This window comes from Gallinula chloropus (assembly GCF_964237585.1).
Source record: "Gallinula chloropus genome assembly, chromosome: 8".
Classification (NCBI taxonomy): Eukaryota; Metazoa; Chordata; class Aves; order Gruiformes; family Rallidae; genus Gallinula; species Gallinula chloropus.
In genome coordinates this window covers 4,123,027-4,144,133 of record NC_140093.1, presented here as the reverse complement: position 1 = coordinate 4,144,133, position 21,107 = coordinate 4,123,027, and the positions used below count along the sequence as shown (strand labels likewise).

General features: G+C 53.3%; 2 protein-coding genes across 4 annotated transcripts in view; one reads left to right on the top strand and one right to left on the bottom strand.

Annotated features, from left to right (window-relative positions):
* Positions 1-200: 200 nt before the first annotated feature.
* On the top strand, positions 201-16,476 carry PPP1R7 (protein phosphatase 1 regulatory subunit 7). 3 transcript variants are annotated; one of them, XM_084267103.1, is made up of 10 exons: positions 201-247; positions 1,179-1,286; positions 7,364-7,419; positions 8,334-8,399; positions 9,134-9,264; positions 10,277-10,439; positions 11,649-11,765; positions 13,271-13,375; positions 14,224-14,310; positions 16,075-16,476. In XM_084267103.1, exons 1-10 carry the CDS (start codon positions 205-207, stop codon positions 16,249-16,251), a joined length of 1,053 nt encoding a protein of 350 aa, XP_084123229.1. In that variant the 5' UTR covers positions 201-204; the 3' UTR covers positions 16,252-16,476. The 3 variants fall into 3 exon arrangements, with proteins under 3 accessions (XP_084123229.1, XP_084123227.1, XP_084123228.1); XM_084267101.1 differs by having other exon boundaries at positions 1,179-1,301; XM_084267102.1 differs by lacking the exon at positions 201-247 and adding an exon at positions 961-1,005 and having other exon boundaries at positions 1,179-1,301.
* A 1,725-nt stretch (positions 16,477-18,201) lies between these two features.
* Positions 18,202-21,107, bottom strand: part of HDLBP (high density lipoprotein binding protein) — a 42,710-nt gene continuing 39,804 nt past the window's right edge. The window contains exon 28 of the mRNA XM_084267704.1: positions 18,202-20,516. Coding sequence (XP_084123830.1) covers positions 20,430-20,516 — 87 coding nt within the window. The 3' untranslated portion in view covers positions 18,202-20,429. The remainder of the gene's footprint in view (positions 20,517-21,107) is intronic.

Genomic DNA, 21,107 nt, shown 5'->3' with positions numbered 1-21,107 from the left:
TCCCGCCCTGCCTGGCGGGAACTACAACTCCCAGGAGGCCGCGGGGAGGGGGGGGGGGGGGGTACGGTCCCTTACGCATGCGCCTGAGAGGCCGGCGGCTGGGGCGCTCACCCGCCCCCTCGGCGCACCGAGTGCGGAGATGATTGGCTGCGGCGGAGGATGAGGCGGTTTCCGGAAGGGGGCGGCGGTGGTGGGGGAGGCAATATGGCGGCGGAGAGCGGAGAGGGACCGCAGGAGATGATGGAGGGTGAGAGCTCGCTGAGGGGCTGGCATGGCCGCCGTGGGAGGTGGGGCGACCCGTCTCTGGGTGCCGCCGCTCGGCGGGGCGGCTGCCAGCTGCGTTCTGTGGGGCTGGGGGGGCTTGGGCGGCCGGGCGGCTCGGGGGTGTCCGGTCTGAGGGCCGGCGGCCGGGCTGGGGGGTGCGTTCCCCGGGGCACGGCCTGAGGCCCTTCCCTCTCCCCGGGGGCTGCGCGCCCGAGGGCGGGGAGGAGGAGGAGGGAGCTCGTGGAGGCGCCTGTGGCCTTAAACCCCAAATTCCCAAGGAATCCGCCGCCGTGGCGCTGCGTTCCCTCGGCCGAGCCCTGAAACGAGAGGGGTTGCTGAGGGGCAGCAGAGGGAGGAGCGAGCTTCAGGTCCCCAGGGTGGCTGCCAGGGCTGTGGCTGCTCGAGCGGCGAGGGGGCCCCGCAGGTTGTGCTGGGGAGGTGGTTTCTTTGATCTGCAGGGATTATTTTTTTGTCTAATTCTTCTATTAGTATTTTCTTAACGCTGCCACCTCTTTGTGTCACTCGTACTACCGTGCACAATACTGGGTTTATATACTTATATATATATAATATCCCTAAAAGCTTTTAAACTGTAATAGTTCTAATCCCCCCTCTGTAATCTTTGGAATTGCACTTCATTGATCTAAGAAATCTCCTTTTTCCTCCAGTCTTCTTCCCAGATTGTTTAGGAAGATGTGATGGGAGGAAAAAGTACATCCAAAATCAAAGTAGAAACAAGGGGTAAGAGGCCTTTTATTTAAGACTAAACCTTTCGTTTAGTTAACTCTTAGGATTTCTACTAACCGCGTAGTAGTGGTATATGTGAATCCCGGTTGTTGTACCTGCCTGCTGCTCCTTCCCCTCTGCTCCGCGGCTGCAAACAGCCTAACTCGGCTCTTCTCTGTCTCACGCAGTCGATAAGCGGATTGAATCGGAGGAGTCTGGAGACGAGGAAGGGAAGAAGCAAGCGGTTCGCTTAGTAACAGACCTCAGCCAGCAGAGCCTGAGAGACGAGCAGAATGGTGAGAACTCCGCAGGTACCTTTCCCAGCCTCGGTGATTTGCTGTGGGAATTGTTTGACCACCGTGGACAATAGCCCGTCTGCATGGCTCCTTTGTGTTTCTTGCGGCTCTTTGTGCTCTTGATGGCTGTGGCAATGTTAGTTAACTACACAAACCCACCCTGGAGCAATCTCCTTTAAGCAGAAATAAGTTATCACATCCTTCTTGCTAAAATAAATCTGCCTTCGTGTCAGGGAACCACTGATATGGTTTTAAAAACCACCTGTTTTTAAAAAATCTTATTCATTTATCTATCCATCTACATTTCTGTTTGAAATACTTCACATCCAAATGTAAACCCCTTTTGTTCACACTTGTTTGGGGTGGGTTTTCTTTTTTTGGTGGGGACAGAGTAACTCTCCCTTGAAAGGTGCTGGAAATGTTCACTGGAAAATAAACAGAAACAGCTTTTCATGATTCTGCTTTAGTGGATGTAGGTTGTCAGATTCCTTTGGAAGGCAGAGGGGGGTTGGACCCCATGATCTCTTGAGGTCCCTTCCAACCCCTGTGATTCTGTGACTAGATAAACTCAAGGAAGCTGTCTGGCTGCTGCTGTTTTTGCTGCTTCTACCCAGTTTTCTCTTTCAATCCAGTGTGTGTAGGATGGAACAGTTTGATTTTCAGTGGCTTGCCTAGAATTTGTCAGTGGAGCTGTGTTTCTGGAGACCTTGTATAGCAACATCCCCATGGCTTTTGGTGGTAGCTAACAATCTGAGGTGTAATGGCATCCTTTTGACAGGCAGGTTCCTGTGGTTATTCTTGCTCTGGAAGTGAAAATAAATGAATACAGCAAACTTTCTGCACCAAATCTTGAGGCCTTTTTGGGTGTGCATCTACTGAGGGCCTCTCCCAACTTTCACCTTCCCCATTAGAATTTGCAAAAAATATTTCCCCAAGCTAGTAAATTATTGTGAGAATTTTAAATCTCATCTCCTAAGTAAGTAAACTAACTCCTTCTAGGTATAATTGATCATAACACCTCTCTCCCCTGCATATTAATTAAATAATGCCCCAGTGATGTCTGTGAAAGTGGAAGAGCACACCTTCACAAGCTGTGCTTCACAAGATCAGTAAACCCACAGTTTTCCATTAACACCAGGTGTTTGTTCAGCTGCTGTCACCTACCTGCCTCTTTCAGGTTGTGATTTACAGTCCTGGAGAAAATACTTCAGTAAAAACCCACTTGGTGGCTGAATTACTGGATGCAGCTTAATACAGCAACTGTGTTGTTGCTGCTGCTGCTTCCAAACTGCTGGCATTCAGAAAATTTCTACTGGGGCAGAAAGGAAGCAGAGGAATAATTCTGCAGCAGTTGAGTTAGCTTCTGCAGCCACCTCCTTCCTTTCTCAGCTGAAAGGAAAATGAAGAGTGTTCCATAAGATCATAAATAGAAAGAGCTGGAGCAGCTGAAGCTTCAGATTCATCATTCAGCTGATTTTTTTTTTTTCTGAGGATCAATGCCTCTGCTTGTGCAGCTTACAACTCAGCTATTAATACTGCTTCTCCTGCCTGTGCAGTCAGGCTGTCAGTGGCTTTAAAGGCTTGTGGTGCTGTGAACTTACATAACTCAACGACTGCAGTTCCCCACTGTGGAATTTGGGTTTCCTGAATGTCAGGGGTTTTTTTTACCTACTTCTGCAGAGCTGCCTGGCTCCCAGGCACAGCTTGCACCAGGATTCACTTAAGCAGCTTCGTTGCCAGAGCAGTGTTGGGTTTGTTTCTTTGCCCATGGAGAAACCTGCTGCATTCAAAACTGTGGGCTGAAGCTCTGTTTGCAGGTCACAGGGGCTGGAAGGGACCTCCAGAGCCCATGGGGTCCAACCCCCTGCCAAAGCAGCTCCCTGGGCCAGGGCACACAGGCCGGTGTCCAGATGGGGCTGGAATCTCTCCAGAGAAGGAGACTCCACACCCCCTGGGCAGCCTGTCCCAGGGCTCCCTCACCCTCACTGGGTACAAGTTCTTCCCCATGTTGCTGTGGAACTTCCTCTGCTCCAACTTGCAGCCATTGCCCCTTGTCCTGTCCCCACAGACACTGAGAAGGGGCTGGCCATTTCCCCCTGCATCCCATACTGAAGATACTGATAAACATTCATGAGGTCCCCCCTTAGTCTTCTTTTCTCCAGGCTGAACAGCCCCAGCTCACTCAGCCTCTCCTCACAGGGGAGATGCTCCAGACCCTCCTCATCTCTGTAGCCTCCTCTGGACTCTCTCCAGGAGACCCCTGTCTGTTTTATCCCAGGGAGCCCAGAACTGGCCACAACACTCCAGGTGGGGCCTGACCAGGGCAGAGCAGAGGGGGAGGATCCCCTCCTGTGACCTGCTGCCCACACTCCTCCTGATGCCCCCCAGGATCCCCTTGTCTCTCTCAGCCCCCAGGGCACACTGCTGGCTCATGGACACCCTGTCATCATATGGACTGCATGCAGCTGAACCTCCAGCTCTCTTTGTAAAGCAGTTGCTTTGGGGTGCTTTATGGCCACCTGGTTTATATATAATATGCTGGCTGACAATAAGACTTGAGTTTGCTAAAACTGCTTTAAATTCTCTTCTTTGGGAGGAAAAAAAAGCTCTTTAATGTTCTCCTACCACTACTTGATTTACCAGTGTTTTCAGCATGCTCATCTCACTTTAGACATTACTTTATGGAGAGTGCCTAACACACAGTCCATAAACTGAGAGAGCTGGCCTGATGACATAAATGCTGATGCATTGGTGTAAATTGCTTTGATGGGGTTTAAATTGCTTTTCTTTCAGTTAATTCAGTGCACATGTCCTGTGTGGTTTGGGTTGTGCACCTTTGGACTTGCATGCCTCTTCCCCACGCTGGAGCTGGTTGCCCAAAGCCATGTGGCAAAAAAACACAAGGAAGGGGGTGGGTTTGTGTTGATGAAGTTCCTTCACTCTGAGCTGCCCTTTGACAGGTCCCAGAACAGAGTACTCAGCACGTTGCCAAACCCACATGTGTGTAAATGGTCTGGACTGAGTGCTGCAATGAAACTTCATTTATAGGGAAGCCAAAAAACTTTGAATAATTTTTTTTTTCCATTTGAATTTTATTTTTGTTCAAATAATTTATTTTTTTTCCTGAGTGCATGAGTGGTTTTACTTTTGGACAGCTTTAAATCTCAAACCTGGAAGGCTCTTCACCATGAGCACTTGCTAGTACAACTTAATACAAGGGGAATGGCTTGGGTTTCTATGTGCTGTCTCCAATTCCTGTTGTTCCAAACTTGGCCTGTGTTCTTGGCTGTAAATTCAATGAGGGTGCTTGTTTGGCTTGGAGAACTTTGTGCTGGCAGCACTTTGCACCTGGAGAAGTAGGGCAAAGAGATGCAGCCTTGGGAGCAGCAGGCAGGGTATCGTGCTCCTCTGCTGGAGGGGATCCTCCCCTTCTGCTCTGCCCTGGTCAGGCCCCACCTGGAGTGTTGTGGCCAGTTCTGGGCTCCCTGGGATAAAAAAGCCAGGGGTCTCCTGGAGAGAGTCCAGAGGAGGGACAGAGATGAGGAGGGTCTGGAGCATCTCCCCTGTGAGGAAAGGCTGAGTGAGCTGGGGCTGTTCAGCCTGGAGAGAAGACTAAGGGGGGACCTTATGAATGTTTATCAATATCTCCAGTATGGGATGCAGGGGGAAATGGGCAGCCCCTTCTCAGTGTTTGTGGGGACAGGACAAGGGGCAATGGCTGCAAGTTGGAGCAGAGGAAGTTCCACACCAACATGGGGAAGAACTTGTAGCCAGTGAGGGTGAGGGAGCCCTGGGACAGGCTGCCCAGGGGGTGTGGAGTCTCCTTCTCTGGAGAGATTCCAGCCCTGTTGGGACACCAACCTGTGTGCCCTGTCCCAGGGAGCTGCTTTGGCAGGGGGTTGGACCCCATGGGCTCTGGAGGTCCCTTCCAGCCCCTGTGACTCTGTGATAGCTCTGGGAGAAGGAAAATAAGGCAAAAGCAAAGTGCTGCCTGTTGCTGAAACACTGACAGGCATCTCTCTGCATGTCAGCTTTGGTGGTGTTTCTGTGCAGCTGCTCAATGTCTCCAAGCCTTCCTGTTCATTTCACTTTATCTTCAAAATATACTTTACACTCCCTGTGCTAATTGCTGCTTGAAAGTATATTAAAAGATGAAGACAGGGCAGTGGTTTTGGTTTTAACTTGTGTGAGTCGGTCCAGCTCGTGCTCTTCAGTGTTGAAGTGCCTGGGCAAGAGCAGCAGCTACAGGACAACGAGGTGATGTGTGTATCCCAACCTCAGTGTTTGATGGCAACATTAAAGAATGTGAAGCTGCTTCTCCTTACAATGCCACTGAAATGCCAAGCATGGGGAGGAAAAACACTTGGGAAGTACAGGGGACACCTGGCCTTTGTGAGGGTGTTAAAACCATGCTGGGGTGTAAAAGCAGTCTTGGCTTCTGGGTTAACAGATGAGCTTGCAAACAGTACAGCAGGAGTCAGTGCACAGCCTTTGGGATGTAGCTCCAGGCCTGGAGGTTGGTGGCCCTGCCTGTGGCAGGGGGGTTGGAGCTCTGTGATGCTTGGGGTCCCTCCCAACCCAGACCAGTCTGGGGTCTGACTGTAGTTACAGTCCCTTGGGTTTTTGGAGCACACAAGCACACAGGCTTCTGCCTGTACCACATGAAGTGGAAAAGGCTTGTGTGCTGTGTGTCTCTTGCCAAGGTGAATTAGACTTTCTTTGGAAGTTGATGCAACTAGCAGACTGTCACCAAGAAAGGAGAATTGGGCATGAATTATTCACAATGAATTGAGCCAGTAAACTTCACTCCCTCTTACAGGAGCACAGCAAATGCTGGGCTGCCATCCAGAGCTATAAAGACATTGCCCAAAAAACCCTGTGTGGTGTGACAAACAATGTGTTCTGGCATGTTAGGGAGTTCAGCCAAACAAGAGGAGGGAAATCCCTGCAAAGGTGTGCACAATGCTGACATAAACTGTCAGTGCTTATGAGGGAGAAGCTGAGGGGTGGGATTGCTCAGATGCTTGGTCATTCCTGGAGCTATCACTGGGCAGGTTAGATTTCTTCTTGGCAGGGTTGTGTTCCTCCTTGGAGGAGCACAGACACTGGATGGTGTCCTTCTAAAGGATGGATGGCCCTAAGTGTAAAGAAAAGGAGTCTTAAGATCAGTCTTAAGCCAGCATTATGCAGCAGCTGCACAGGCAGGCTGGGGAAGGTGCTTTTCTCTCTCTTCTGCATCTAGGCATGAAACACTGTTGTTAGGGAAGTGCTTCTTCTACAGCTAGCTGTCACAACACAAGCCAGATAGGTGAGGGGTATTTTCATGCAGCTGAACAGCTGAACTGTGTATCTTCCATGTTTCTGGGCTCCATCAGCAGAGGTGGGGGCAGCAGGGACAGGGAGGGGATTGTCCCTCTCTGCTCTGCCCTGGGGAGGCCCCAGCTGGAGTCCTGTGTCCAGAGCTGGGGCCCCAGTACAAGAAAGATGTGGGACTGGTGGAGAGGGGTCAGAGGAGCCACAGAGATGCTCAGAGGGCTGGAGCAGCTCCCCTATGGAGAGAGGCTGAGGGAGCTGGGCTGGGTCAGCCTGGAGAAGAGAAGGCTGTGAGGGGACCTCATTGCGGCCTTCCAGTCCCTGAAGGGAGCAGAGAAACAGGAGGGGAATCATCTTGTTAAAGGGCAGAGACTGGCAGGACAAGGGGGGGTGGAGTGAAGCTGGAAAAGGGAAGGATTAGATGAGATATTAGGGGGAAGTTCTTTCCAGAGAGAGTGGTGAGGGGCTGGAACAGGCTGCCCAGAGAGGGGGTGGATGCCCCATCCCTGGAGGTGTTCAAGGCCAGGTTGGCTGGGGCCCTGGGCAACCTTGTGTAGCTCCAGGCCTGGAGGTTGGTGTCCCTGCCTGTGGCAGGGGGGTTGGAGCTCTGTGACCCTTGGGATCCCTCCCAACCCAGACCAGTCTATGATTCCTCTTCTGAGGAGGAGCATTGGTTCCCTTTGCCTCTCTGTGTGTTAGCCAATGTAATCTTGCCTTTAGCTCTCAGGCAGCAGAAGTTTTTAATGTATTTACTTCTCCTGCAGAAGAAGCAGAGACACCAGTGGACATGGAGACTATTAACCTGGACCCAGAAGCTGAGGTAAAGGCAGATTTTTGCCCTTACGGGCTTTATACAGCGGGAAGAAAACGTAGGCAAAGGCAAGTATTGAAACCTGGTGAAAGATTTAATCCTTCTGAAGGTTCTGCCTGTCGTGATCTTCCCTGGAATTGTTTCAGAGCCTTTAAGCTAGAAGTAGGGGGGTTGTGTTCTCTGTCAGTTGCTAAAACATCTTATTACTAATTTAGAATGTTAAATGAAGCGTGGAGGCTCTGGGAGTGAGCCTGTGCTGCACGTGTTACTGACAAGCTACCAGCCTTAGTGGGGATATGTCTTTACTGAGCCCCTTCCTGCTGTCAGACCTGTGGTTTGCACCAGGCCTTGTGCCTCAGCAGCCTCCTGGGCCTGTGAGCTGGAGAGGTGTTGAGCTCCCATGGTAAAAGTGCTCTATTCCTCCTTGTCTGTCCTGTGAAACTGGAACATCTGGGGCTGGGCAGCACAGATGTGAAGTGCCTCAGCCTGTGTGGAGTTAATGTTGACAGGACCACCAGGTTATTTGAAGTAACAGTGGGTTCCTGTTCATCTGAGGCCCAGAACTGGAAACAGCAAAGTGTGTTCCAGTTAACCCCTAGCTGAGTGGGCAAGAGAGTTTTCTGCAACATCTTACTGATGCCAGACAGCAGAATTTGTCTGTCTCCATAAAATCAGAATTCACTGAACAAGAACTTCTCCCCTTGGTGGAACAGTGCTCTGTGAAGGGATGTTGCCCTTTCACAGCTGACAAGCTTAGGCCACACACTTCACCCTTGGGGGTAAAATTGTGTGCCAAACCCAGTTTTCAGCAGCTCTTTGAAGGGATGTTTGAATGGGCAACACATTTTGTAAGAAAAAAGTGCCAGGTTGGCCTTGGAAGGGTGTTTTGAAGCAGCTGCTGAATCCTTCTGTTTCTTTTTCAGGATGTTGACTTGAATCATTTCCGAATTGGGAAGATTGAAGGATTTGAGGTGCTCAAGAAAGTGAAGGTAACAGTCCTAAGGAAGAGGGAACACCTCTTGGAGCTGGAGGTTTTGCTTGTCTAACATCTAAGAGGACAGATAGAGGAGCCTTCTCCTTGGCTGGGTTTCTAGCAAGGTGCCTTTCTGTTTAAGTGGAGGAGGTGGTGTTTCCCTGTCTGTCAGGTAGTATTAGGAATTCTGGGGTTTTAGAAGTGGATGAGAGACAACACATCAGGGCTCATTGGAAAAGATCCATCCTGTACCTGCAGAGCAGGATTGACATAGGAAAAACTTAGGTTGGAAAGGAGCTCTGGAGGCTTTTAGTAAACCCTGCTCAGAGCAGGTCCAGTTAAAGCACATTGCTGGGGATTACACAGCCCCTCTGGGCTGCTCTTCTAGGGTCTGACTGTCTTTGTGGTAAAAAGATTTCCTTCTGTAGAGCTGGAAAAAACAAGAGGAGATTCTGTTAGGTTCTGTACTGAGAGGGGGGTCGGGTGCTTGGCACAGGCTGCCCAGGGAAGGGGTCACAGCCCTGAGCTGGGCTGAGGGCAAGAAGCACCTGGATGCTCTGACTGGGCTGGGTGTGTGCAGAGCTGGGAGTTGGACTTGGTGATCCTCATGGGCTCTTCCAACTCAGGAGACTGCAAGATTCTATTAAAAAAAACACCCCAAACCACCAAATCTCATTATCTCTATGCCAAAAATAGTCATTCACACCCATGTTCCTGGTTGTTTCTCATCTTCTCCCCCCTCCCCATCAGACTCTGTGTCTCCGTCAGAACCTGATCAAGCGCATTGAGAACCTGGAGCAGCTGCCGACGCTGCGGGAACTGGATCTCTATGACAACCAGATTCGGAAGATCGAGAACTTGGAGGCTCTGGTGGAGCTTGAGTGAGTCCAGGGGAACCACAGGGGGCTTTCACTGAGCTGCTCATGCTGTATTTACACACAGGCTCTTCTCCTTGTTTGTTTGGGTGCTCTGGGAAGGGGCTGTTCTCTGTTGGTATTTTAACCTGTGGGGTAAAGTGGCTTCGTGTCCTGGAGCTCAGCAGGGATGGTCAGCTGGGGGTGAAGTGTGTGTTGTGTGAGGCAGGGAGAATGAGAGGTGATCACAGAGTCACAGAGTCACAGGGGCTGGAAGGGACCTCCAGAGCCCATGGGGTCCAACCCCCTGCCAAAGCAGCTCCCTGGGACAGGGCACACAGGTCGGTGTCCGGACAAGGCTGGAATCTCTCTGGAGAAGGAGACTCCACACCCCCAGGGCAGCCTGTCCCAGGGCTCCCTCACCCTCACTGGCTACAAGTTCTTCCCCATGTTGCTGTGGAACTCCCTGTGCTCCAACTTGCAGCCATTGCCCCTTGTCCTGTCCCCACAGACACTGAGAAGGGGCTGCCCATTTCCCCCTGCATCCCATACTGAAGATACTGATAAACATTCATAAGGTCTCCCCTTAGTCTTCTCTTCTCCAGGCTGAACAGCCCCAGCTCACTCAGCCTTTCCTCACAGGGGAGATGCTCCAGGCCCTTCCTCATCTCTGTAGCCTCCTCTGGACTCTCTCCAGGAGATCCCTGTCTGTTTTATCCCAGGGAGCCCAGAACTGGGGGCTGCCTTCCCTTTCTGGGGGGAAGCCCTGGGGGCTGCCTTCCTCCCACAGTGGGAGCTCCACTGCTGGGCGCAACGCTGACCATCATCTCTGTGCTGCCCTGACAGCAGGCTGTAGTAGTGTTTTGAAAGGTGTACTTGCCATTGTGATGACAAGAAATGACACTTAGGACTGCAAGGCCTAGCACAGGGCTTGATCTCTGCAGGCAGTGAGGTTCCCCACCAGTTTCCCAGTGCCTCTCCCAGGCTCCTCCAGACCTGAGGGGACTGAAGGCACCTCTGTTCTTGTGTTTCCCCTCAGGATCCTGGACATCTCCTTCAACGTTCTGCGACACATCGAAGGACTGGACAGGCTCACCCAGCTAAAGAAACTCTTCCTTGTCAACAACAAAATCAGCAAGATTGAGAATCTGAGCAGCCTGCAGATGCTGCAGATGTTGGAGTTGGGATCCAACCGCATCCGGGTAGGCGCGGTGCCCGCTGGCGAGCGCGGCCTTGGCGTGAGCCTGAGCTCAGTGCCCTTCCCTGGCCTGTGCTCACAACCTCATGGTCATTGTTCCTGTCACTTCACTGCCTGGCCCTCACAGTTGGGTGCCATTGTCACTCTGGAACAGCTCCTTGCTGTGCCTGCTGGGTCCTGTCATCCCATGTGAGCGTAGTGCCTCGCTGCTTATAAATCTTCCCTCCCCAGTGTAACCCCTTGTGTGTGCTGCCTTTTGCAGGGGGTTGTTTTCTCCTGCTAAAACCCAGCAGGTTTTGATTTCTCTTCCCTTCCCAGAGGCTGGTGCTGTGTCCCTAAAGCCTATTGTGTGTCTTTCTAGCTTGATACCTACATGTAACTGATAACCTGCTATTTTAACAGCACCTTTAATCAAGAGGCTTTCCCCTGAAAAAAGCTGCTTGTTTTTTCTTTCTGTTTACTTCTCTAACCCCCTTCCTTCTCCCCTTTTCTTGCCTTTCTTTTTCTCTTCTGTTTGTGCTTTCTGGTGCCCTTTCCTTTGCAAACAAAGAATATGGTGGCCTTTGATGCCTCAGGAGATCCTTATTTCCTCCCACCAAAAGCTGAGCTCAGGACTTAAACTGGTATAACACACATGTGCTGCCAGGAGCATATCTGTCACTGAAATTGGCATGTGTTTGTGCTGCAGCAGCAGTAGCTAAAGACATTGACACATACACCCATAAAACAGGCAGCTGTGCTTGTGACAGAGACTGTTGTGTGTAGAAGCTAAACACCTTGCTGCTGACTGTCACCAATGGTCAGGACTGAATGTTCAGATCCTGTTTTCTCCTGGACTGTCCTTCTGTTCCCTTGTTCTCACTTCATAACTGGGTATCTGCTGCCCTGGGTACACCTTATGGCCTAGGGAATGTCACATTTAGTGCTCCCTGGGCCTTTCCTTGCTCAGCTCTTGCTGCCTGGACAGCTGGGACAAAGCCACCCGTGCTGAAACTACCTTGTAGTGGTGCCACAAGCCAGTTGTCACGCTGGCCCAGCTCATTGCCACCCTGCCAAGTCCTGTGCTCTCTCAGCTCTTGGGTCAAAAGGGAGGGAGCCTCAGGCTTGTGTTTCTCAGGGGTGCAGCCCCTGGGTCAGGGCTGTAACATGCTCACCACACCTACAGCTTGGAGCTTTGCATCCCATAACACTGTCTCCTCTGGTGGCTTCACAGGCAATTGAGAACATCGACGCCTTGGCCAGTCTTGACAGCCTGTTCCTTGGGAAGAATAAAATCACCAAGCTCCAGAACTTGGATGCACTGACAAACCTGACTGTGCTCAGCATACAGGTACTGGCTCTGCTGCTCACTGTCACACTTGTAACAGCCTCAGCTCTGTGAGCTGCCTTGGAGTTTGAAAGTGTTTCTGAATCAGCAGGTCTGTGTCCAGTTTTGGAGACTGGCTGGAGAGCTGTCAGGCAGAGAAGGACCTGGGGGTATTGGGTGACTGCAAGCTGAACATGAGCCAGCAGTGTGCCTGGGTGGCCAGGAAGGCCAAGGGCATCCTGGCTTGTGGCCAGTAGGTCTGGGGAGGGGATTATGCCCCTGGACTGGGCACTGGTGGGGCTGCACCTTGAGTGCTGGGTCCAGTTCTGGGCCCCTCACCATCAGAAGGACATTGAGGTCCTGGAGCGAGTCCAGGGAAGGGGCTGGAGGGCAAAATCCTCTGAGGAGCAGCTGAGGGAGCTGGGGGTGTTGAGCCTGGAGAAGAAGAGGCTGAGGGGAGACCTTCTCCCCACCTCCCCTGCCCTGCCAGGAGGGTGCAGAGAGGTGGGCGATGGTCTCTTCAGCCAGGGGACAGGAGATGGGACAAGGGGCAATGGGCTCAAGCTGTGCCAGGGCAGGGTCAGCTCAGATGGGAGGGAAAAGTTCTTCCCTGAAAGAGTTGTCAGGGCCTGGCACAGGCTGCCCAGGGAGGGGGCTGAGTCCCTGGGTGTGTTTAACAGGGGGGAGATGAGGTGCTCAGGGATCTGGGTCAGCACAGGACAGGGACGGTTGGACTCGATCTTAAAGGGCTTTTCCAACCCGGTGATTCTGTGATTCTGTCTCCAGTGTTTGAGCCAAACTCCTGGACTGGAAGGAGTGTGATATTCTCGTGATATTCTCTGTGCTGTCTCTCCTCATCCTCCCCCACTAAATGAGATTGACAGACACTGGTGAAAGGCTTGAACACTTTTTATGCAAGAGAGAACAGGAAGCAATGAGTGTTACCGCCATTTCCTTCCTGGAATGCTGCTTCCCAGTATGTTCCAGTAACACCCAATGAGTAACACCAGGGAAGCTGGCTCAGTGTCACTCCTTCCTTCCTGAACAGGGAGGAGAGGTGAAGGGAGCCTGTGTGAAATTGAAATCTCCTCCATCAGCTTCTTCCTTAAAGTGGAACAAAAGCCACTCACCCAGTTCCTTTGCTCAAGCCCCCTCACCTGTGTGGCACTGCTGGTGCATCGTGGTGTCTCTTAGAGTGGCTGGTGAGACAGGCACAGGTAAAGAGTGATGTACAGCAGGTGGGATGGGAGTCCTCTAACTCCCCATCCCACTGTTCCCTTAGTACAGCCTGCAGGAGGAGAGCTCTCCATGCTTCTGAGGAGACAGAGAACTTTCACCTTTTGATGGGGAGGTCAGAGTCTGGTTCCTCTAAACGTAGAGGCTGCGGCTCCCCTGTGCCTGGCGCTGCAGAGATCCCAGCCTGGGCCCAGGCCCTCTCCATGCTGGGAGGGGTGCTTGCTTCCTCTGGTGACTCCCTGGGCTTTTGGTTGGTGGGGAATGGGCCTGAAAACTCCTGGTTTCCCTTCCAGAACAACCGCCTGACCAAGATGGAGGGGCTGCAGAGCCTGGTGAACCTGCGCGAGCTGTACCTCAGCCACAACGGCATCGAAGCCATCGAGGGGCTGGAGAACAACGTGAGAGGCTCTTGCTAACTCTGACACAGCCCTTTTCTCCTCAACTGCTGGTAGCTCTGCTCTTCCAGGAGCTGTTGGCTCTTGGCTTCCCCAGTTAGGTAGTGGGGTCTTTGGTTTCTCAAAAAAGCCCCCAAGATCTGAGGGTTTTCTTAGGTTAAAAGCTGTGGTGTGGGTGAAGCTCCTCCACATCTCCTGGAGTAGAGTTCTCTCCATGACCTGAGGAGGGGAAGCGAGAGGTGCAGCAGCCTGGCTGATCTTCAGGGAGGGAAAGACTGGTGGCTGCAGCCAGCTGCCTCTACTGCAGCCATTCAGGCAGCAGCTTGACACAATTTCTGGCTTGGGTTGATTTCCCAGAAGCAGCCTGTAGCATTTTCCTTCTTACCCAGCAGCAGGTGACCTTGCTGGAGAACAGAGACAACCTGGAACTTGGGTTGTGTGTGTGCAAAGCAGAAACAGACCCTCTTTCTAAAACCATTGGGTATCCTGCTGCAAGAAGTACCTTCAGCTCTGGTGCTTGAAGGGGACACTTAGGATCTGGTTTTGAATGGATTCCTCCTCTCAATGCATTGTGAGAGAACCTCACTTCTTGGGAGCCCTTGGCTGGCACCTGCTCTCCAGCCAGGAACTGCTTTTATTCTTGTCCTGTGGCTTCTGGGAGGTCATTAACCCAGCTTAATTAAAAACAACTTCCCTTGCTGTATTTAGGCAGTTCTTGAGGTGCCTGTGAGCAGCTGGCAGTGATGTGTCTTTGCTTCTGGTAGTTTCCAGCTCTGGGCCTGAGAATAAAAACGGGATGGGGAAGGTGTGAGGAAGCCCAGCCTAATGGCTTGTTGTCTCTGCTTGTCTAGAACAAACTCACAATGCTGGACATTGCAGCCAACAGAATCAAGAAGATTGAAAACATCAGCCACCTCACAGAGCTGCAGGAGTTCTGGGTAAGGCCCTGGGGTGTCTGTTCAGGGGTGAAAGAGACCCTTCTGATGGCAAGCAGGAGGCCACTGTGTGTCTGTGTCTTGGAGTGAGCTCTTCTGGTGACCAACACTGAGACCTTGGCTGTCTGCATGGGGGGGTTCTTTCCCCCCTAAGGAAAAATTTGAGCTTAGATTAGAACTTTGCTTAGTGGGAACAAGCCCAGCCCTACCTAGGAAACAGGCCCTGCCTCCACAGTTGGGGGGGGTTGCCAAACATCCCTCCCTCATCCCAGTTTTGCAGATCTCATGCTTTTTTTTGAAGTGATAAGGGGGAACCTGATACTGTCTTGTCACTGCACTCTGCACAATGCCTGTTTAGAGCCACATCAATGTGCTTGTGGTATAAACAGGAAGACAAAAGCACCATCTTCCAGTTCACTCCCATTCCTGAGAGGCAGGGAACTGCCTTGGGCTGCTCCTCTCTCCTCCTGGTGTTAGCTGAGCCCTTTGTCACTCCTGTGTCCTGTCAAGAAGTACAGGGAGACTCTGCTGCTGGAACATTAGCACCCTGCTGCCTGGGAGGGGCCTCACAGATGGGCTGGAGGTTTTGGGGCATTAAAAATGAGATGGTGGAGTGTCCCTGTCCTCTGAAGTCTCCTCCAGTCTCCCTTCCAGCTCTTGCCCTGCTTACAGAAGGCAGCTTTGTGCTGCAGTTTCCCCTTGTTTGACAGAGGGAATGGGAACAGCCTGACCACCCCCTCAGTGTGGTGAGTTCTCTGCTGCCCAGGATGGGTTACCTGAACCTGGGAGATGCCCTCCTGGCTTCTCACTGCTGGAACACTGCTGGGGCTTTTAAAAACAATTAAAAAGTCAAAATGCTGGGCAATTTGATAAAGAGCAGGGCAGGGGTGGCTGATGGAAACAAATGTTGCATCGACTCCTGCATGTTTTGGCACTGAGTGTAGAACAGAGGCCACACAACAAGGTCCTTTGACACCTTAAGGAAGCAGAGTTTCAAACCCTGGTGTTTCCTAACAGCTTCCTGGTACCTCCTGAGCAGAGGGATGGAGATGTCTGAAGGGCTGATGAGTTGGATGTAGCAGAGTGACAGGGATTTCCTTGCTGCACAGGAACACTGTGGAACCTGACACAGCACACAGGGTTCACAGTGTTTCTGGCTTACTCTGGGAAAGAACAGCTGTTGAGGGGGCCAGAGCTGGTCTACTGGGGGGGGGTTGAGGTTTGTTTGGGGTTTTTTTTGCCCCCTATACACTGTTTTTAAAGGTGGTATTGCTGTAGTAGCTGCCTTTGGATCCAAAAGCCTGAGGCCTGGGGGTGGGACAGCAGCATGTGGCCACCTTGCACACTTTGCTTCCTTGAAGCATTTGTCCCCTGGGTGTGGGGGTTCCTTGGCAGTGCCCAGCAGCAAGGCAGCTCCTGGGCTGATGGGAGGAGACCCTGAGTGGGAGGGCTTGCTGCTTGCTCTGAAGCTCAGAAGGGTTGATGTAGAGAGCTGATGTGAATGGGAGGAGAGGAAAATGTCACCTTTCACAGCAGCTTGGGACTTCTTAACAGTTCCTAGGAAGTCCTGAAGGTAAAGATAGGTGTTAGAGTGGGAGAAAGCCTTGGCCATAAAGATTTCCAACCCTTAAATGAGCAGTGGGTGGGCTGGGACACTCTGTAGCCTGTCCCAGGGTCCTGCTGGCTCTTCCCCAGTGCGCCGGTGGGACGGGCTGCGCTCTCTGAAGGGTTCTGACCTGTCTGTGCCCATGTCTGTGTGCTCTGCAGATGAATGACAACCTTGTGGAGAGCTGGAGTGACCTGGATGAGCTGAAAGGAGCCAAGAATTTGGAAACTGTCTATCTGGAGAGAAACCCCTTGCAGAAGGATCCCCAGTACCGGCGCAAAATCATGCTGGCCCTCCCCACCGTGCGGCAGATCGATGCCACCTTTGTCCGATTCTGAACCCCCTGCTGCCCACCCCACAGCCTGTCCTGCCCTCCCTGAGAGAGAGAAATCTCCTTAACTGGGTTTTTTTTATCCACTTCCTACTCCCCAGGTCCTCAGTACACTGACCCCCCCCCCCCACAGAGCAGATGGTCATTGAACAGCCACTGAGTACCCAGGTCTCGTGTTCAACACACTCGTTGGTTTTGAAATGTTGTTGTTATTATTATTATTAAACCTTAACACAAGAGGCTTCCCTGGTGTTTGCTCCTGTTGTTTAGGGGAGAAGCTTTGGTGGAGAGTGTTTACCACAAGCTGAAGCTGCTTGGAGCCACCTGCTGATGTACCCCACCCTCAGGTTAGTCACCTTCTGCACAGGTCCCCCAGTCAGACCCAGCTCTGTGGTGTCCTGGTCAGAAATGGGATGGTGTGGAGATGCTCAGCCAGGTTACAGCTGTGAGCTGGTGCTGAGGATCTGCAAGTTTGCCTGTGGCTCCCAGCAGCCTGTGGCTGGGCAGGCACAGGGAGCAGCATCTGGGGCTCTGTCCTGGGGGCTGTCACCTGCCTGGGGATGGTGGGGTGGGTGGTGGGTGGTGAGGGGCAAGTCTGCTGGAGCAGGTAGGGGCAGAAACCTGTGTTGGTGCTGCAGGATGTTGAAGTGGTGAGGGGAGATGTGATGCTGGGGTGGGTCTGGCTTTGCAGAAGGTGGAGCTCCAGCTGTGGGATGCTGTCTCCCCTCACACCCCCATGACATGTGGCCCTGCTTGGGTTTAAGTGAGGGGTGAGAGCTGGAGATGTGAGCAGGGAGCTGCTGAGCCTGTCTGCTGTGTTGTGCTGAGGGCAAGGTGAGGTAGAACACCACACACAGAGGAGGTTGGGCAGGGGGGCAGGGGCTGGGGCATCCCCCAGCTGCAGGGCCTGCTGCAGCCCCCCCTGTGCCCAGGCCTTCCTCATCACCTTCACCTCTGACTTCCTGCCCCAGGTGACCACAGGTAGGTCCATGGCAGCTGCCTGTGTGGCTGTGGGAGCGTCTTTCACCTCGTGTGCTGTGGGACCACCTGCCAGTGGAGCCCCTGTCCCTTCTCCCCAGGAGCTGGGGCTCAGGTTTGGCACATGGGGTTGGCTGGGCCTGCCCCAGGGCTGGAGGGGCAGCTGCTTTCCCAAAGGCGACACCCCCAGGGCCCCTTTTCTTTCCTGGGCTTGTGATTTCCTGGCTGGAACCTCTCACATCTCTGAGTCCAGAGAGGTCAAGGTGAAGTGTGGATGGTACCTGGGCAGGAGACCCTGGCTGAGGACAAGGTGGGCTGTGGCACCTCCACCTCCTTAAAAACCTTTGGGTTTTGCTTTAAACGTGCACAGAGGCTCAGGCAAGCAAGACAGCAGCCCTGTAAAGAGCTGGGGCAGCTCCTGCACACACCAGTTCCCTTTCTCTGTGGCTCAGGTCCTTTTGAGAGACAGGAGCCAAGAAGCAAGGCCAGCATCCCAGATGCAGCTGCAGGCCTGGGAGACAGAGCAGTTCTCCAGCAGCTGAGCAACACAGTGTGCCCTATGGCTGGGTGCTGGGACTTGGGGGTCCCAACCAGCTCCTCCTCAAGCCAGCCTGGAGCCTGGGGAGCCTCACCTGTCAGAGAGCAGCGCCTGGGCCAGGGCTGCTGGGTGCTGAGGTGGTGCTGGCCACAGGAGGCTCTGGAGAAGGTGAGCAAGGGGATCATGGCTGGTGCCCTCCCTCTCCTCTCCTCCCCTGCAGCCCCCCAGGCACCACCCCTCGGGCAGGGCACAGCCCCAACCCCTGCTCTGCTGCTCCTGCCTTCCCTCCACACCAGCCCTGGGCTGTGCCAGGGCAGGGTTGCAGCAGAGACTCAGGTGTGCAGGCAGGAACACCTCAACCCCCCCAGGCTAAACCTGGCTGAGCCAAGGGCTGCCTGGGGGGGCTCCCTTTCAGGAGAAAGAAGATCCACGACACTCCAGGCTGTTTCAGGTTTTATTTTAGAATTTATAAAATTCCAGTGTCATCCATACTCATGAGCCTTTTTACATGTTTGCATATAGTCTCCAAATTCCAAAGTTAAGGCCAAGGGATCATTGCTATGGAAACGTACAATATGGAAGACGTCAAAGAGAGGAAATGGGACACATGCCACAGTCTGCTGCGGAGGGAGGGTGCTGGGGGGGACAGTACTAGGTACAATCACTTCATGACCTTCTTTAAAGTGGAGGGCTGGGCTGTGGGGGCACGAGCCCAGACTGTGGTGCCCCAAACGTAACTCACACCTAACTGTGCAACTGGTGAGGGCACAGGGGCCTAAAGAGGGGTGGGGTGGGGCAATAGGCTCGGTGACAAAGGACAGGTCTAAGCTACATGGGTAATAACCATTTCCTGACAAGATGCAGATGGGAGGGTGTCACCCTAGTTCTGCCTGACCCACCCTGTCTCCCGTGCTGGAAGCAAGGCCACCCCTGTCCTTGGGAGCAGCCAAGGTCCCTGCAGCGGGCTGCAACCAGCTCCAGTCCTTTCTCAAAGAGGGGGAGCACGGTGAGGTTTTGATTTGACTTCTGCATAGCAGCCTCTTCCAGGAAGAGCTGGCAGGGGAAGGAGAAATGTCAGCACATCAGGACAAAGGGGAAAGGCAAGGACGCTGGGCCTCTGCTCCAGAAGCAGCTCTAGAGAAGAGGCCAGGGACTCCTGCTTGTCCCAGAGCTGAAGCAGCTGGGGTAGAGGAACGGCTCAGACTGAGGCAGGGAAGGGAGGGAACAGAGTCCCGGCATTCCCCGCCTCCCTCCACAAAGAGGTGGTTTTTCCTCCCACTGGCTGGAGCTTGGACACAGCCTCCTTCACACAAGCCCTGGCAGGGGCTGAGCACAAGCAGCCTGGAGGCCAGAGCATGGACCAACCCTCTGCCACCCATACGCTGGGGGCCCTGGGGAGGGCTCAGCGCAGCACACCCTCAGCCCCCCATGCCAGGGAAGCAGAAGCCTGGCTGCCCAGCTCTGCAGCCAAGGGCAAGGCTGCAGCTCAGCAGGCAGGACCAGGGCTGTGATTCCCAGCCAGGCTCAGCTTCCCTCTGGAGGAGGCTCCCTACAGCCACGTGGAGACAAAAGGCTCCTCTTGCTTCTCCCTCTCCTCCCCACTCCCGCTCCGGGTGCAAGAGCTGGGCCAGCTGCTCCCCCCCTTACAGGGAGAGGCCACCAGCCCACTGACTTTTGAGGTAGAAAGAAGGCAACAGGCATCCCCCTTGCTGCTCGTGCCCAGAGGCGAGCAGAGGGCGGGAGCGTCTCCAGGCTGCGCTTCCCTCCAGCTGCTCCTGGGTCACAACACACACCCCTTGGGCCAACCCAAGCCTGCCCCGTGCGGTACCACGGCTGGGCCTGCCTGCTCACACTGCTGGGAAGGGCCCAGGGGGAGCTGGGGGAGCTGGGGGCAGGGGCTGGCATCATGTGGTGCTCAGAGGAGGGGGTTACCTGACCCAGAGAGCCGGGCGTTGCTCCGATCCCTTCCATCTCTGCCGCCTCTACAGCCTACTGAAGGGGTTTTTATCCTTTTACAAAGCAAGTTTCTGACCTTTTCAGATGATTTGAAGCTCTCCCCACAGTCAGCTATCAGCATTAAATGAATTTTTGGCAGTTAAAAGGAGGGGAAAAAAAAAAAGAAAAGAAGAGTTGATTGCACTCTACAAAGGTAAGGTAAGGCCTGGGATAAACACAAAGGAAAAAGAGGGCAAACGTTTTGGCTTTAGAAAGTCAAGGAAATTTATTTCCTGAGGTCATGAGACAGGAAGTAGATTCCTAGCCACAGTAAAGGAGGTCTCCTAATGAAGGCGAGAATGCCTAGTGAGACATGCTCAGGAGAGCGGCTCGCTCTGCTAGCGCTCGGGAAGCTGCGAATCTTAAGCCACTTGGAGTCAATTATGAAGTTTCTAACAAAAAAAAAAACCAAAACCACACACATTTAGTGTTTGAATCTGAGTGGAAGTCTTGTTCCAAAGGAGGAAAGAATATCCATCAAGAGATGAGGGTGGGTCCTAGCCACGGTGATAGCTGAGGGGAGCAGGATGGGCTCTAGCACTCCAGACACCATTAGGAGACCTCTTGGGGCAATTGACTTGTACTCCAGCCGCTGGGTCAGATTTCAGACAGGAAGTATTTGTGGCAGGTTAGTGTCAGGTCAGCGGGCTGGAGGAGTTTCTGCTTCCAGGTCATTATCGTTTGGGTCCCCAGGGAAGAGTCTTGGGGGCCACTTGAGCCCCAAAGCTGGGGAAGTCTTCAGAACTGCTCATATCAGGGGCCTAGAGCAAACAAAAAGGGAACAAGTTAAGCTGCTGCCCTGCTGCGAGCCTGCGCGGTGCAGCCCTGAGCTAAGCATGCTCTGATGTCTCATGAGCAGAAGCAGTGGGTGGGGGTGGGAAGTATCACTGGGTCCTCAGGACTGCCCTTGGGTGGGTGGGTGGCCAAACCATCCAGAAATGATGTTTGGGAGGGTGCAGGCCGGGGCAGATGGCTCCACGGGCCCAGCCTTGGGGACTTGGCCACTGGAGCAGGGTCAAGCCAGTCCTGCCAGCTGAGGACAGAGCTGCCAGGAGTCCCAGCTCACTGCTGCCAGCCAGCCAGCATCGAGCCCTGCTGGGCTGCAGCAGAAGAGTCAGGAGTCCCAAGGTGCCATCCCCACCCTGAGAAACAAGGTGACCTGGTAGGACACTTCCTGGTAAGGGTCTCCCACGCCCTAGGAGCCCCACAGTGGGAGCCACTACCAGTCAGGCTGGAAGGAAGAGCCAGCAGACACTCTGGAGGGTGGAGAGGCAGAGCCAGGGGCTGCAATGCACAGGGAAAGCCCCTCATGGCTCCTGAGGGGAGGGAGAGCAGCCTGTCTCCCTGGGTGT

Coding starts and splice junctions, on each gene's coding strand:
- PPP1R7 (XM_084267101.1), top strand. CDS start 205: ATGGCGGCGGAGAGCGGAGAGGGACCGCAGGAGATGATGGAGG. Junction 1,302..7,363: donor GAATGGTGAGAACTCCGCAG/GTACCTTTCCCA, acceptor CTTCTCCTGCAG/AAGAAGCAGAGACACCAGTG. Junction 8,400..9,133: donor AGGTGCTCAAGAAAGTGAAG/GTAACAGTCCTA, acceptor CCTCCCCATCAG/ACTCTGTGTCTCCGTCAGAA.